The following is a 14,471-nucleotide window of genomic DNA, read 5'->3' as shown; positions in this document are numbered from 1 at the left end:
AAAATATAAGGACAGTTTAAAAAGTAACTTACATGTTGACTTCTGAGAACAGATTTTAGAACATTTTAAGTCAATTATTGGAAAGTACTTCAGGTCATCAGCAAAAGAGCATAGCACAGAATGACACAATCATGAAAAGAAGTTCTTTAAAATAATTTTGACACTGTAATTTACAGAGAAATATTTGCTCAAATTTTCTCATGATTAAACAATTTTCACAGACCACAGCTTAAAAGACTTTTGAAAAATAATTTCATATAAAAATTCAAAAACATAGATTCGACTGAACTGAAAATGAAAAAAGTTTTCAAACAAAATATAACATATCACTATGATTAATCTTCTTCAGATTCAATAGGAAAATTACTTCTAGGTGATATAATAAATACTTCCTTAAATGAAGGATTTAAATCCTTTGAAACAAATCAGTGCGCAACAGTAAAATTGTTACCAACTAATTGTTTAACAGGTGCTCTGTTTTAATAGGAAATTACAGAAAAAGTAATAAAAGTTAAGCACATGCATACAAAACGTCATGCCAATCAAATACATAGCACGTATAGAAACGCATCATGTTTGCAAATTTGTATGAAAATTATTCTTGAAAAGGAGTCATATTCTGCCTTAGAACCATAAGCTAGAAATAGCAGAGCTGGTATAAGAAAAAGAAGAGATACTGAACATGATTTTTTTTAAAAAAAAAAAAATAAGTGTTTATGATTTGAAATTAAGTCTCTGCTTTCAGTTTAGCTAATCTGACTCAAGAAACCAAATTCAGGTCTAATCATTTCTGTATGTTGAGAATTCAATCTTAGAAGGCCATGCCAACCCCCAAAACCTAATAGATCTGGAAGAACGTTAGGAGCAAATGGGCAACTAAACATTTTCTTTTCTTATTACCTGTGGAGGCTGATACTATATGAGCACTCAGATAGCATTAGGTAATTGAGAGCAGAAAATATTTTGTCTCTAGAGGGATACATTCCCTTGGAGGCACTTACTAGAAGTGGTAGGACCACCTCTTGTTGATGCATCTTTTTCTCTTCGATACCTTCTACTCTTTCCTAAGCAACAAGCAGAGCTCTCAACGGATCTTGTGCAAGTTGTCAGATGGGAGACTTTAATTGATACTTAGTTTTGATTAAGGGCCTTAGCCATATGGCCATTGTGGGGTTTTGTTTTGAATTTGATATGTCCACTCCTCGATTGAAGCAAGTTACTCAAATAATCAGGGTGACACCTGTCAGGTCACCATTGAGCTAAACTAGTGGTTGGTAATGGGTTGCCTATGGGTTACATCCAGTATGTCAGCTCTGAAGCGAGCCTGGCTGAAGCCATCTTTTCCTGCCTCATAGTTGCCACGGACTTTGGAAAGGGGAAGGGAGAGGGGAAAGTAGATAGAAGGGTTACTAGTCAAAACAAAAAAGTTTTCTTATGGGAACCAAGGTCATCCCAACAGAAGAATAAACAAGCAGTCTCCCCAGCTACTTTCATTGGGCAATGTGACCAGTGACATCTGGGGAAGGAAATATTCAATCTTTTAATTAGGGGGGAAAACCATGGGAACTTTCAGAGTTGGTTTTCACTAGCTGTGCCGATATGATGTATCCAATAAACATGTTCCTTGAGGAATCTACCTGCCTTGGAGTTTTGCTTTTGACAGATGCATTACTTGGAATGCTAACACAGTACTTGTCTTTTTTTTAATGTCAACTTCTGTCTCCACTTTCTCCTTTGGCCACATAGTAATAGATGTTGGCTCAGGATACGTTCAATGCTCTTATTCCAGTGGCAGTTTTTCTGCACTAGACTTTTTATGTCCGAAGAGAATATGCAGCAGAATTTTTTAGCTCGTCCTGTCCTCTGTGGTTTGTTCCTCATGACAAGATTCTTGGGAAAGAACCTGCTGAATGCAGCAGCTAAAATGGGGAAACCTGAACCAGCAGCAAAAAACTTCTGATAGCACAACTAAAGAGATACATGGGGACTTTCTCTTCCTCTCTCTCTGCCGCTCAGGAATAAGAAATTAATGGTGGGTTCTAAAATAGTTAACACGCTCCCTTTGGCTAGGGAAGGGCTGCCTTTCTGTATTTAAACAAAGGAAAGAAAAGCTCTCTCAAAGCAAACACCAAACGAAAGACCAGCATTTTCAAAATGTCTTTCTCCTTATGGAGGAGCTCTGTTTCTTCTCATCTAAGCACCAGTGGGGCAACCTACTGTATGCGAGGCCCTTATGAAATTCGAGGAATCAAGCTTTACTGGAGAAAACCATGGCAGGACCAGTTCCAATTTTGAACTTGCTTAATCTGGTGACCAATTAATTAGCAACAAAATGAGTTTCTGGGCAGAAATCTCCAAAGGGAAGTTAAGAAACTCAGGTTGGCAGACACAACCAGACAATTCAAGCCTGCCCCCTTCTGTGTATCATGAATGCATCACACATTAAAAAGGAGCAAGGCTTTGATTGTGCGGTTCTAATCACCCCCCTTGACTTTGTAGATCCATCCTTACGGAGGCCACTGTTTCTCCAAATGTCATTGTACAGATGTTTTGTTGTTGTTGTTAAAGATGGTGAAATATTTGTGAAAAGCTGGGTCTTCTGACAAGTTATACTCAGATTTAATCTTTATCTCTAATCTCTATCTTCAAGACAAAATAAAGGTGGGGAAATATTTAGTATTCATCTCTTTACACACCTTTGATATGTTCTTCCAAAGCTAACTTCTTATTAAATGAAGAAACTAACAGCAGGAATCTTGCAAATGCCTCCAAAGCAGGGGTGAAATTCAGCAGGTTCTGGAGAACCTGTAGCGGAAATTTTGAGTAGTTCAGAGAACTGGCAAATACCACCTCTGGCTGGCCCCAGAGTGGAGTGGGAATGGAGATTTTGCAGTATCCTTCCCCTGCCACGCCCACCACAGAACCGGTAGTCAAAAATTTGAATTTCATCACTGCTCCAAAGGATTGGTAGTTCCAAACCGAAACAGAGCCGAATGCTAATCTCAATCAACATTACTTTCAAAATGGTGATGATTCATCATCATCATCTTAGCCATTGTTTATCCACTGCAGGATGAAGGCCTCTTCTGCATGTTTCCAACCAATATAATCCTGAGCTTCCTTTTACCAATTCTGCCTGCCATATCTGATGATGTCATCGATCCTTCTTGTTTTAGGTCGCTTTTGTGGACACTTTTTATCAAGTGGGGATCCATTCCAGGACTGCCTTGGTCCACCTGCCACCAGTTCTTCTTGCTATGTGACCAGCCCCTTTCCATTTCAATTTCTTTTGCTCCTTTGACAGCATCGTATATTTTCGTTTGTTCCCTAAATGGGAATTATTAACCCTTATTTTTTGTATCCATTTCAAGAAATAAACTCAAATGAAAATAATGAAAATAGTCAATGGGGGAAACCAGTTTTGCTTAATGATTCTCTTAGCAACCGTAGCGATTTGCTTAACCATGGCAAAAAATGCCATAAAATGGGGCATGGCTCACTGAACAACTGCCTTGCTTGGCAATGGAAATTTTGGGCTCAATTGTGATTGGTAAATCGAGGACTACCTGTACAGCTATTTTAGTAACTGATCCAGGAAGATGTTTCTTGAAATAAAAATTGCTGGATAGATGTATATAAACCTTACTGAAACATTGCTTTCATCCTGTGTAATGCATCTTGGATTTTTCGAGATTGCTTTTCAGGTTTCTGATGAAAGTTGGCATAATTATCAGCTGCTAATGTGAAGATGTCTGCATCGTTAAGAAAAGTTATTCGTTGTCTTAAGAAATCTTGTAATTGGCAATCTGGTGGGAACATGTAGGGGTTTTCTTGAAATGCTTGAACTTGGCTTACAACTTTCGCAATATTTCTTAAAAAGAGAAAAGATGAAAGAATCCAGTCAGGCTGGGGTTTTTCCCCCCCATGTTTGATAAAATAGGGAAATAAACACTGTGTTAGGCGCTTAATATTCCATTTTTTAAAAACAAATTTATATAAAGCATTCTACAATAAATAATCAAAATGTTCAATTTATAATACAATACAATAGCAGAGTTGGAAGGGACCTTGGAGGTCTTCTAGTCCAACCCCCTGCCTAGGCAGGAAACCCTATACCGTTTCAGACAAATGGCTATCCAACATCTTCTTAAAGACTTCCAGTGTTGGGGCATTCACAACTTCTGGAGGCTAGTTGTTCCACTGATTAATTGTTCTAACTGTCTGGAAGTTTCTCCTCAGTTCTAAGTTGCTTCTCTCCTTGATTAGTTTCCACCCATTGCTTCTTGTTCTACCCTCAGGTGGCTTGGGAAATAGTTTGACTCCCTCTTCTTTGTGGCAACCCCTGAGATATTGGAACACTGCTATCATGTCTCCCCTAGTCCTTCCTTCTATCTAATTTATCTTGCCTTTAATTATTTCATAAATTAATATACAGATTATGTTTTTTAAACATTATTGTTCAGCTATATTAAGCTGCAAGACTGTATTCCATTTTAATACATTCCATGCCATAAAACATTACCTAAGTTTGGTCCACTTGTATGTGCCATTTCGCATCGTAAATCCTCCAGTTTCAAGTTGCTGTATGTGCATAGCTAGTATGTGAGCTGATGGAATTGTTGGCGATGTTTTAAATCTCTCCCCTTCCATTAAGCACAAGCTGTCACTTTTTAAAAATACCTGAAATAAGACACACAGACATGCAGGCAGACGTCTTAGAACAGGGCATGACGATTGATGGGATATCAATTTTTGTATAATATGTAAAGAGAAAAGACTTAAAATTGGGAACTATAATGTAAAGGTTAAGGTTCCCCTCACACATATGTGTTAGTCGTTCCCGACTCTAGGGAGCGGTGTTCATCTCCATTTCAAAGCCAAAGAGCCAGCGCTGTCTGAAGACGTCTCCGTGGTCATGTGGCTGGCATGACTAAATGCTGAAGGCGCATGGAACGCTGTTACCTTCCCACCAAAGGTGGTTCCTATTTTTCTACTTGCCTTTTTTACGTGCTTTCGAACTGCTAGGTTGGCAGAATCTGAGAGTTCACTCTGTTATGCAGCACTAGGGATTCAACTCACCAAACTGCCGACCTTTCTGATCAACAAGCTCAGCGTATTAGCCACTGAGCCACTGCGTCCCCTTACACTGTGTAATATATACTGTAAATAATGTATAATAATGTCTTATATCTGGACATGGATTTTTATGCCAGATTTCAGTCCTGGAGGATATAAAGAGCAATTGCAAAATGTTCTCTTTTGTTTGCAAAATGTTATCCCTTCAAGGAAAGACAAGTGATCCAGATCTTTGGAGGAGCAAATACTGCCAAATATCACATATACGTATATACTTTCACTAGTCCTAACAATTGTTTTATTTTGGCTAAAAGCAGAAGACATTGGGAGAGATTTACTTTGAATAAAAAGGTATTGTACTTCTCAAAGTCAGTGTTTAAAATGTTCCCATCCCGCAATGCAGGAGCTAAGAGGAAAAATAATTCAATATTCTTTTGCAACCAAATCTGAAATGTTACAACTGCATCTAAAAAAAAAAAAAACCCAAGGCAGAATGCGAGAGAAATAGAAATCAGCGACTGGATTGTTCAATTTGTGTTTATCCTTCTGTTTATAACAGAACAGTTTTTAAAACAAAAACAAGTTCCCGGTAGCCTTCCAATTCACTCACTGTCAGAAAGGCTGCAATTATGACATTTACAAGGAACACTTTGGAGCTTAGCTGGCCTGAGGGAGTGATAAACCATTAAGCGGAGCAGATGGGGACAAGATTTCCAGCAAAGGGAGAGCCAGCATATAGACTTGCCACAATGTCAGCCCTGGATCAGAAAGACCTTGTTTAATTTTTCTGCTCAGCCTTAAATTTGTCTCTGCTTTGGGAATTGTTTCTCTAAAGGCTGCCCTCAAATCCTAGGAAGAAGCGTTGGATACAAACGTTGACAATATAAAGTACAGTAAGCTCCCCTCCTCCAAATTTTCAAGTTTCTTGAGGACAGACTCACAGATGTATTCATTCCAGCTAGTTTTGCATGGAAGGGGAATGCAGGTAATCTTCAATTTTAGACAGTTCGTTTAGTAATTGGTTGAAGTTACAAAGTTATGACCCTTTTCCCCATGAATGTTGCAGCATTCCCATGGTCACATGATCATAATGCAGATGTCAACTCCTAACGTTGCCATAGCAAGAGAAGGGGGGTAGCGCATTTCACACATACTGTCAGATGAAGTCGGATCTCAGATTACTGCAGCAGGCTTGGGAGGGATGCACTTCATTTGGGAATTTGATTTATGACACAGACTGAGGGGAGGGAAGGAACAGGGGTAAAGTTCAGATATAGCTCAAACAAAGCTTAGATCTGACTGTGAAAAGATCTTGCCTATGGTACTCCTAATAAATGACAAGTTTTGAACTGAAACTTGGCTCAATGCTCGTGAATCAATTAGGGAATTTTTAGAAAACCCAACAGCAGATACTTGGCAACTGACTCATATTTATGAGTGTTCCAGGGTCATGTCATCAACTTTTGTGAACTTCTGACAAGCAAAGTCAATGGGATAGCCAGATTCACTTAACAACTGTGTTACTAACTTAACAACTGCAGTGATTTACTTAACAACTATGGCAGGAACAGTCATAAAATGGGGCAAAACGCACTCAACAAATGTCTCACTTAACAAGTGAACTTTTGGGCTCAATTGTGATCATAAGTTGAGGACTGCCTGTAATGTGGTGGGCAAGAGAAGCACATGTATAAAGGAAGGCCCAGATCATGTGCTCTTTTTTCCCATCTCCAGTCCAGTCCAAGCTGGGATGACTGGAAATGGTCTCTAATATTATTGTCTCACACCTGATGAAGGAAAACATTGACCTAGAGTAGTGGAGGCTATGGTTTTCCCAGTTGCAATGTATGGCTGTGAAAGTTGGACCATAAGAAAGGCTGAGCACCAAAGATTTGAGGTCTTTGAACTATGGTGCTGAAGAAGACTCCTGCGAGTCCCTTGGACTGGTCAGTCCTAGAGGAGATCAACCCTGACTGCTCTTTAGAAAGCCAGATCCTGAGGATGAAAGTCAAATACTTTGGCCACCTAATGAGAAGGAAGGACTCACTGGAGAACAGTGACGTGCGGTGAGGGTTATGGCTGGTGAGACTGGTGACGTCATCAGGAAGGCGGAGCCTCAGCCTCCTGCTCACGTGGTCCCTGCCTTCCTGAGTGAACATTAAGGGGACCGCAGAGTGCACTGTAGCATTGCTTCCTCCACCGGCCCCAGTCCCTCCCCCCCCCCTCCTTCAAGGTCTCCTACCAACCCAAAGCCCGATCCCCAGCTCTCTCGGGCAAGTCTTGAGCGGGGTGAATGGGAAAGCAACGAAAGGGGCTGCGCTTTCACCCCGCTCAAGCCTTGCCGCCTGCAGCCACCGCCCGCTCTCGCTGCCTCTTTCCTTGCTTTCCCGTGCCCGCTCTCGCTGCCTCTTTCCTTGCTTTCCCACCCGCCCTCCCTTTCGTTGCTTTCCCACCCGCCCTCGCTGCCTCTTTCGTTGCTTTCCCGTGCCCACTCTCGCTGCCTCTTTCGTTGCTTCCCCCACCCGCTCACGCTGCCTCTTTCGTTTCTTTCCCGTGCCCGCTCTCGCTGCCTCTCGCTGCCTCTTTCGTTGCTTCCCCCACCCGCTCACGCTGCCTCTTTCCTTGCTTTCCCGTGCCCGCTCTCGCTGCCTCTTTCCTTGCTTTCCCGTGCCCGCTCTCGCTGCCTCTCGCTGCCTCTTTCGTTGCTTCCCCCACCCGCTCACGCTGCCTCTTTCCTTGCTTTCCCGTGCCCGCTCTCGCTGCCTCTTTCGTTGCTTCCCCCACCCGCTCACGCTGCCTCTTTCCTTGCTTTCCCGTGCCCGCTCTCGCTGCCTCTTTCCTTGCTTTCCCGTGCCCGCTCTCGCTGCCTCTCGCTGCCTCTTTCGTTGCTTCCCCCACCCGATCACGCTGCCTCTTTCGTTGCTTCCCCCACCCGCTCACGCTGCCTCTTTCGTTGCTTTCCCGTGCCCGCTCTCGCTGCCTCTCGCTGCCTCTTTCGTTGCTTCCCCCACTTGCTCACGCTGCCTTTCCTTGCTTTCCCGTGCCCGCTCTCGCTGCCTCTCGCTGCCTCTTTCGTTGCTTCCCCCACCCGATCACGCTGCCTCTTTCGTTGCTTCCCCCACCCGCTCACGCTGCCTCTTTCCTTGCTTTCCCGTGCCCGCTCTCGCTGCCTCTTTCGTTGCTTCCCCCACTTGCTCACGCTGCCTCTTTCCTTGCTTTCCCGTGCCCGCTCTCGCTGCCTCTTTCGTTGCTTCCCCCACCCGATCACGCTGCCTCTTTCGTTGCTTCCCCCACCCGCTCACGCTGCCTCTTTCGTTGCTTTCCCGTGCCCGCTCTCGCTGCCTTTCGCTGCCTCTTTCGTTGCTTCCCCCACTTGCTCACGCTGCCTCTTTCCTTGCTTTCCCGTGCCCGCTCTCGCTGCCTCTCGCTGCCTCTTTCGTTGCTTCCCCCACCCGATCACGCTGCCTCTTTCGTTGCTTCCCCCACCCGCTCACGCTGCCTCTTTCCTTGCTTTCCCGTGCCCGCTCTCGCTGCCTCTCGCTGCCTCTTTCGTTGCTTCTCCCACTTGCTCACGCTGCCTCTTTCCTTGCTTTCCCGTGCCCGCTCTCGCTGCCTCTTTCGTTGCTTCCCCCACCCGATCACGCTGCCTCTTTCGTTGCTTCCCCCACCCGCTCACGCTGCCTCTTTCGTTGCTTTCCCGTGCCCGCTCTCGCTGCCTCTCGCTGCCTCTTTCGTTGCTTCCCCCACTTGCTCACACTGCCTATTTCCTTGCTTTCCCGTGCCCGCTCTCGCTGCCTCTTTCGTTGCTTCCCCCACCCGATCACGCTGCCTCTTTCGTTGCTTCCCCCACTTGCTCACGCTGCGTCTTTCCTTGCTTTCCCGTGCCCGCTCTCGCTGCCTCTCGCTGCCTCTTTCGTTGCTTCCCCCACCCGATCACGCTGCCTCTTTCCTTGCTTTCCCGTGCCCGTTGTCCATTGGGTCATGATGGGTCGGGCACAACTTTGCAACTAACAACAAGAGTAGTGATGGTGAGCCTTTAAAAAATGCCCATCTTGACTCTGCTTATCTCGTTCTTGTATAACTTCTAGAGAAGTGGCCCCAGGGACTGGTTCCATGGAGAGAGTTTTTTCTGCAGACTGGAGGGGGCATGGTTTCGTGTGCTGCCTGTTTCCTGCAGATGGGACTTTGCTTGTTTGCGTGGCCCGGTTTCTGGCATGCTGTGGCCCAGTTCCACTCACAGACCAGTGGTTGGGGACCACTTTTCCAGAGGATCCAGAGAGTCCAGCAAAAAATGGTGTAATACCTGGGATACATACAGTATGTCATAGGTTCACCATCACTGGCCTAGAGCTCCCATGCCTGTTCAGATGCACCACTATACAATCTGCTTATCCATTTAGTGCCTATTCCTATAGATCAAGGTGGGGTGGGGCCACAGGCAAATCATTCATGGTCAACTTTATAGTCGTACGACATAGGCCCACAAACTGAGAATATGCTTGTAGTGCCTCAGCCTGTAGGGGGTGCTGTGTTAAGCAAAGATGACAACAGTTTGTCTAATATCCGTCTGAAAATACAACAGCATTGAAAAAAGTGACTCATGGCCATTTTTCACATTGATGACCGTTGCAGCATCCTCATCATCGTGCGATTAAAATTCAGATTTTTGGCAACTGACTCAAATTTATGACCATGGCATCATGTGATCAACATCTGCGACCTTCTGACAAGCAAAGTCCATGGGGAAGCCAGATTCACTTAACAACCATGTTACTAACTTAACAAGTGCAGTGATTCACTTAACAACGGTGGCAATAAAGGTTGCAACATGGGGCAAAACTCACTTGGGAAATTTTTCAATTAGCAACAGAAATTTTGGGCTCAATTGTGATCATAAGCTGAGGACTACCTCTTAATATTAATTGGGTTTGTTTTGGGACAATTTCCTATCTAATTTCCTTTTTAACTTTTGTAATATGTTTTTTTTTTTAATGTTGTACACCGCCCTGAGTCCTTTGGGAGAAGGGCAGCATATAAATCCAATAAACAAACAAACAAACAAACAAAGCATGACAGGCATTTGATCATCTCCTGCAGAAAAAACACAAAATCACCCTGAAGCTGTGCCTGCCAGCAAAAATTTCTGAGGATCAGCCCAGATTTCCATTCATGATAGAGAGAAAAGAACTTATTTTTTTACTGTACCTCTACAGCCTTCAGTTCTTCCAGTATATCAGAAACTTTAGAAGGCATGCTTTTCCAAATCTGAACAGAAATCAAAATAAATGTTAGTCTTCTGAATATTACAAGTGGAACGCATCCTTCGCATGCTCCAGATATTATTTTAAAAGTATACTGCCTGTATAAACAACTAATAATTAGGCATAGCACTCACAGGCAATTGTCTGACAATGAGATTTTCCAGACCTCTCAGGATTTGCATGGCAGTGGAAAAATTTCTTTGCTTGTAGCAACACTTGGCAGTGAAGAGAAATTTTGATACCCAATTCATCTGTACCTGGAGAACAATCAGAAAACAGTTTAAACAAAATGCATCAGTATTCTCTGCCAATGTGTACAACCCCTGTTTCAAATGCCCAGCCCTCCATGTCAAAAAATACATTTCCAGCTCTATTTTTTCGCTACACAGTCAGGGAGAACATCATCATTATATGAAAATAGCTAAATGCTTTCAATTCCAGCTAGCTAAATGTGATAAAATTCATTACCCATTGGCAACCAAAGCAAAATGCTCACCAAAAAGAAGAGATTTGGTGTCAGATTAAATAAATTACTCTAATTGTTTTGTTTGCTGAAACCACAAAGCACATTGTATATGTTTTTCCCCATGAAACACTTCTTCATTAGATTTATTATGCAACTACAAAAAATCTGGTTTCCAAGTAGCTTTTGGTTACTAATAATCGTGTATTTTTGAGAAGGGACGAGAGGGAAAGACTTTATTTTAGTTAATGATCAGACTACAGCAAGATAAAATATAATCAAACACAATAAAGCACCCAGGCAAATTACATCTATAAACTCTATAAAACTAAATAAACTATAAAATCTATTGATGCTTATGAAAACAAAACAAAAAAAAACAAAGAACCAAGAACAATCATCCTGGTGCATTAAAATTAGCTTATCCTCATGCAAATCATAATACCTAATGATAGATTATTTAATAGGTATAAAGATCAGAATTCATAGACTATATTCTTTTTTAATACAACTTCATTGAATTTCAAAAACTGATAAAATATAGGAAATAAGAAAAAAGTAATAAAAAAGAAAAAGAATTAAAAGTGTAAACAATTAAGCAATTGTTCCCTTTCGATATCTGCAAGGAATGTTGTTATATTATTCAAAGAAATTACGCCAGACAATAGATACTAAAGATGAACTACGTTTTGTTGCCCTGGACCATTTATTGATCATGCTATTAAATGAACTGTCAGTTTAGTGCAGTGGTTAAGGCACCAAGCTAGAAACCAGCCCACCGTAGGCAGAAAGCCAACTGGGTGGCCTTGTGTCAGTCATTATCTCCCAAACCTAGAAGGACATCAAGCAAAAACCACTTCTAAAATGCTGCCAAGAAACTTGCAGCGACTTGTCCAGGAGTTAACACTAACTTGAAGACACATATGCACACAGATGTGTTAAACAGCACTTACAAATTTCCCCATGCTAGCTGGGGAATTCTGGGAGCTGGGTTACAGTTTTTTTTATGTAGTTCAGAGAAAACAAAAGATTTCTCTGACAACAAAAGAGCTGTGGTGGCACAGTGGCTAGAAAGCAGTATTGCAGGCTAACGCTGTTGACTGCCAGTTCAATCCTGACTGGGTCAAGGTTGACTCAGCCTTCCATCCTTCCGAAATGGGTAAAATGAGGATCTAGAGATTATTGAGGGAAATTTGCTGACTCTGCAAACCACTTAGAAAGATCTGTAAAGCACTATGAAGCGATATATAACTCCAAGTGCTATTGCTATTCTATTCAGAGAAGAAATAGTCATTAATCACATAAATAAAATCACAGTAACGAATCGTGTGCCCAGGCACACATTCACACCCAATTCATGAAACAGGAATTCGTACCTTAGAGCTGCAACTGGTGACAATCTCAGCAGCCACCCAGGTACTGACATTATCTGCATATTTTAAAAGCTGCAGGAGGTAATCATCTTGGACACAGTTTTTGGCAAAAAGGTTATAAGTCGGAGTAGATAGCAATTCAGAGGAAGAAGCCCTGTAAAATAAAATGAAAAAATTTATAACACTTACAGCTTAAGTCTATGCAAAAGCTAACGCAACTCACTGCAAGGAAAGCAACGAATTGGATTGCATTTATTTCCAACCCCAAGGGATATAAGATCAAAGCTCAAAGACGCGAATAACCTAGATCTTCAGCAAAAGACATTATTTTCAGAATGTATCGTAACTGGCAAGTACAAAGCTAAGCACCAAGTAAATGCCTTGGATAATTTATCCACAATTCTGCAGTCTTTGATTTGCCTTCCTTAATAGTCCAGATGATGCCAGGAATAAAACTAGACTTCTAAAATTGTTCCTATCTCACCCCACCTTATGCAGATCCTGATCCTCAACCTCAGAGGTGTTGCAATGAACTCACAGGAGCCCTGAAATATCCTTTACTACAATATTTAACATATGGAACAGTTAGCAAGCTTGTTAATGAGCCCCAAGGGAGCATGGTCCACAGTTTAGGAATAGCTGGATGCTTCTTTAACTGAGAAAGTTTGGGAGCATCTGCCTTAGAGGTAAACTTGTTCCAATGGTTCACATTAAATGAACTGCCTTCAATTCTGTCATTTTATAGCCACCTAAGAAAGAAAAAGCATCAAAGGGTTTCTGCAGAAACAATAGAAGGAGCTACTAAATAACAGCTTTCGCCTGTTATTAAAGCTAAGCAGAAGCTAAATATTCTGGCATGTCAGTAGTTTTCCGCTTTCATCAGCAGGGTTGGCTAAATAGCAAACTTACTTTGGGAGAGGCACAGTTTTATCTTTGACTCCGAGCAATCTTGAATTTAGAAAATGCACTGGATGGCATTTATGGAATAATTCCTAAACAGATGGAAGAAAATGGTCATGTGTCATATATTCTGTTTTGCATGCCTCCATTATTGTGTTTTCTAATCCAAACTCACAAACTGTAGTCTGTTAGGAAATGACCCAGAAAGACACCAATTATACCAATAAATCAAGGAGGTATTTCTTTACATTCCATCCATGTCTCACTCATTAAAAGCCATTGTACAAGACAATCACAGCAATTTTAGCATAAAAAAACCTAATCCTGAGCCCAACTGAAATACATTCTTATCAGTTTCATTCTAAAGTGTGAGTCACCTGATAGAGGTCAATTTTAGTTCAGCTTTAAAACTGCCATTCAGGTTCAGATCTAATGAATGCATACATGACAGACCATCAGAAACTAGTAGAGCTTCTAGTTAGATTGGAAAATAACAAACCAACAAATCTCCAAGAGGAATGGTAAACAACCCCTGTCTGATTGCCAAAGAAAACATAGTGAATTTAGTCTACAGAAGCCAGATGGAGATTCTACTTTCAATCACTGTTCGTATCTTTCAAGTCCAATATGAGCTTCTTACAGATATACCATTCATCTTTGAGGAGATCAGGGAACATTGCTTCTCATAAGGTATTGTAATAATACCATATGAGGTCCAGGTAGGGCTGAAAAGTTGCTTGCTATGCAGTATTGTGGTCATTGAATCTACTGTATTTTTTGGAGCATAATGTAGGAAGTTAGCATCCACCCCCCTCCTAGGAAAATGAAATATCCTAGGAAATATTGAAAAAGCAGAATATTATATTTCCCTGGATCAGAAATGGAGAAACATGTTTTAGGCAGGAAACAGACTCACTCTTAATAGCCCCCACTTTCCTTAATGCCCCATTAAAATGACCAAGCCAGTCTCTTCTACATAATAAAGAGTTCTCCCTTTCAGCTCCAGAGTGATGGGATTAAGGCATGATAATATTAGCCTTCCATAGAAACTCACCACATGGCATCTGGAAACTCAAGCTTGGCCCCATGGGAGTCTGACAACCAATCAGAAAACATTTCTTACACAGGAACAGGAAACAGAGAAGTGAGGCCAAACAGAGTATAAAGCTAGGAACTTTCATCCCATTGCTCTTCTCTTCTTCTTCACCCAACATTGAACCATGTGATCACCTTTTCTATTCAGGACTCAAGCAGTGTGGTCCTGTCCACCATTAAACCATCTTTCCAAGCAGCCTCCATGTCTCCAGTGTCTTTTCCCCCACTTGGAGCTGAATACAGAAGGACATCTTCCAACAATAAGACACACCTTTATCCCCTCAAAAAAGAGGCTGAAAATCT

At 42.0% G+C, this 14,471-nt stretch overlaps 1 protein-coding gene across 1 annotated transcript in view; it reads right to left on the bottom strand.

Annotated features, from left to right (window-relative positions):
- Window positions 1-700: 700 nt before the first annotated feature.
- KNDC1 (kinase non-catalytic C-lobe domain containing 1) overlaps window positions 701-14,471 on the bottom strand; it is a 91,193-nt gene continuing 77,422 nt past the window's right edge. The window contains exons 25-30 of the mRNA XM_081955335.1: window positions 13,083-13,165; window positions 12,177-12,327; window positions 10,472-10,594; window positions 10,282-10,341; window positions 4,523-4,680; window positions 701-3,871 (exon numbers count right to left, since the gene is read on the bottom strand). Of these exons, the coding sequence (XP_081811461.1) occupies window positions 3,643-3,871; window positions 4,523-4,680; window positions 10,282-10,341; window positions 10,472-10,594; window positions 12,177-12,327; window positions 13,083-13,165 (804 nt within the window). The 3' untranslated portion in view covers window positions 701-3,642. The remainder of the gene's footprint in view (window positions 3,872-4,522; window positions 4,681-10,281; window positions 10,342-10,471; window positions 10,595-12,176; window positions 12,328-13,082; window positions 13,166-14,471) is intronic.

Source organism: Natrix helvetica (assembly GCF_964273705.1).
Source record: "Natrix helvetica genome assembly, chromosome: 5".
NCBI classification, from domain to species: domain Eukaryota; kingdom Metazoa; phylum Chordata; class Lepidosauria; order Squamata; family Natricidae; genus Natrix; species Natrix helvetica.
The sequence above is the reverse complement of the archived record's forward strand: the minus strand, read 5'-3'. Positions and strand labels throughout refer to the sequence as shown.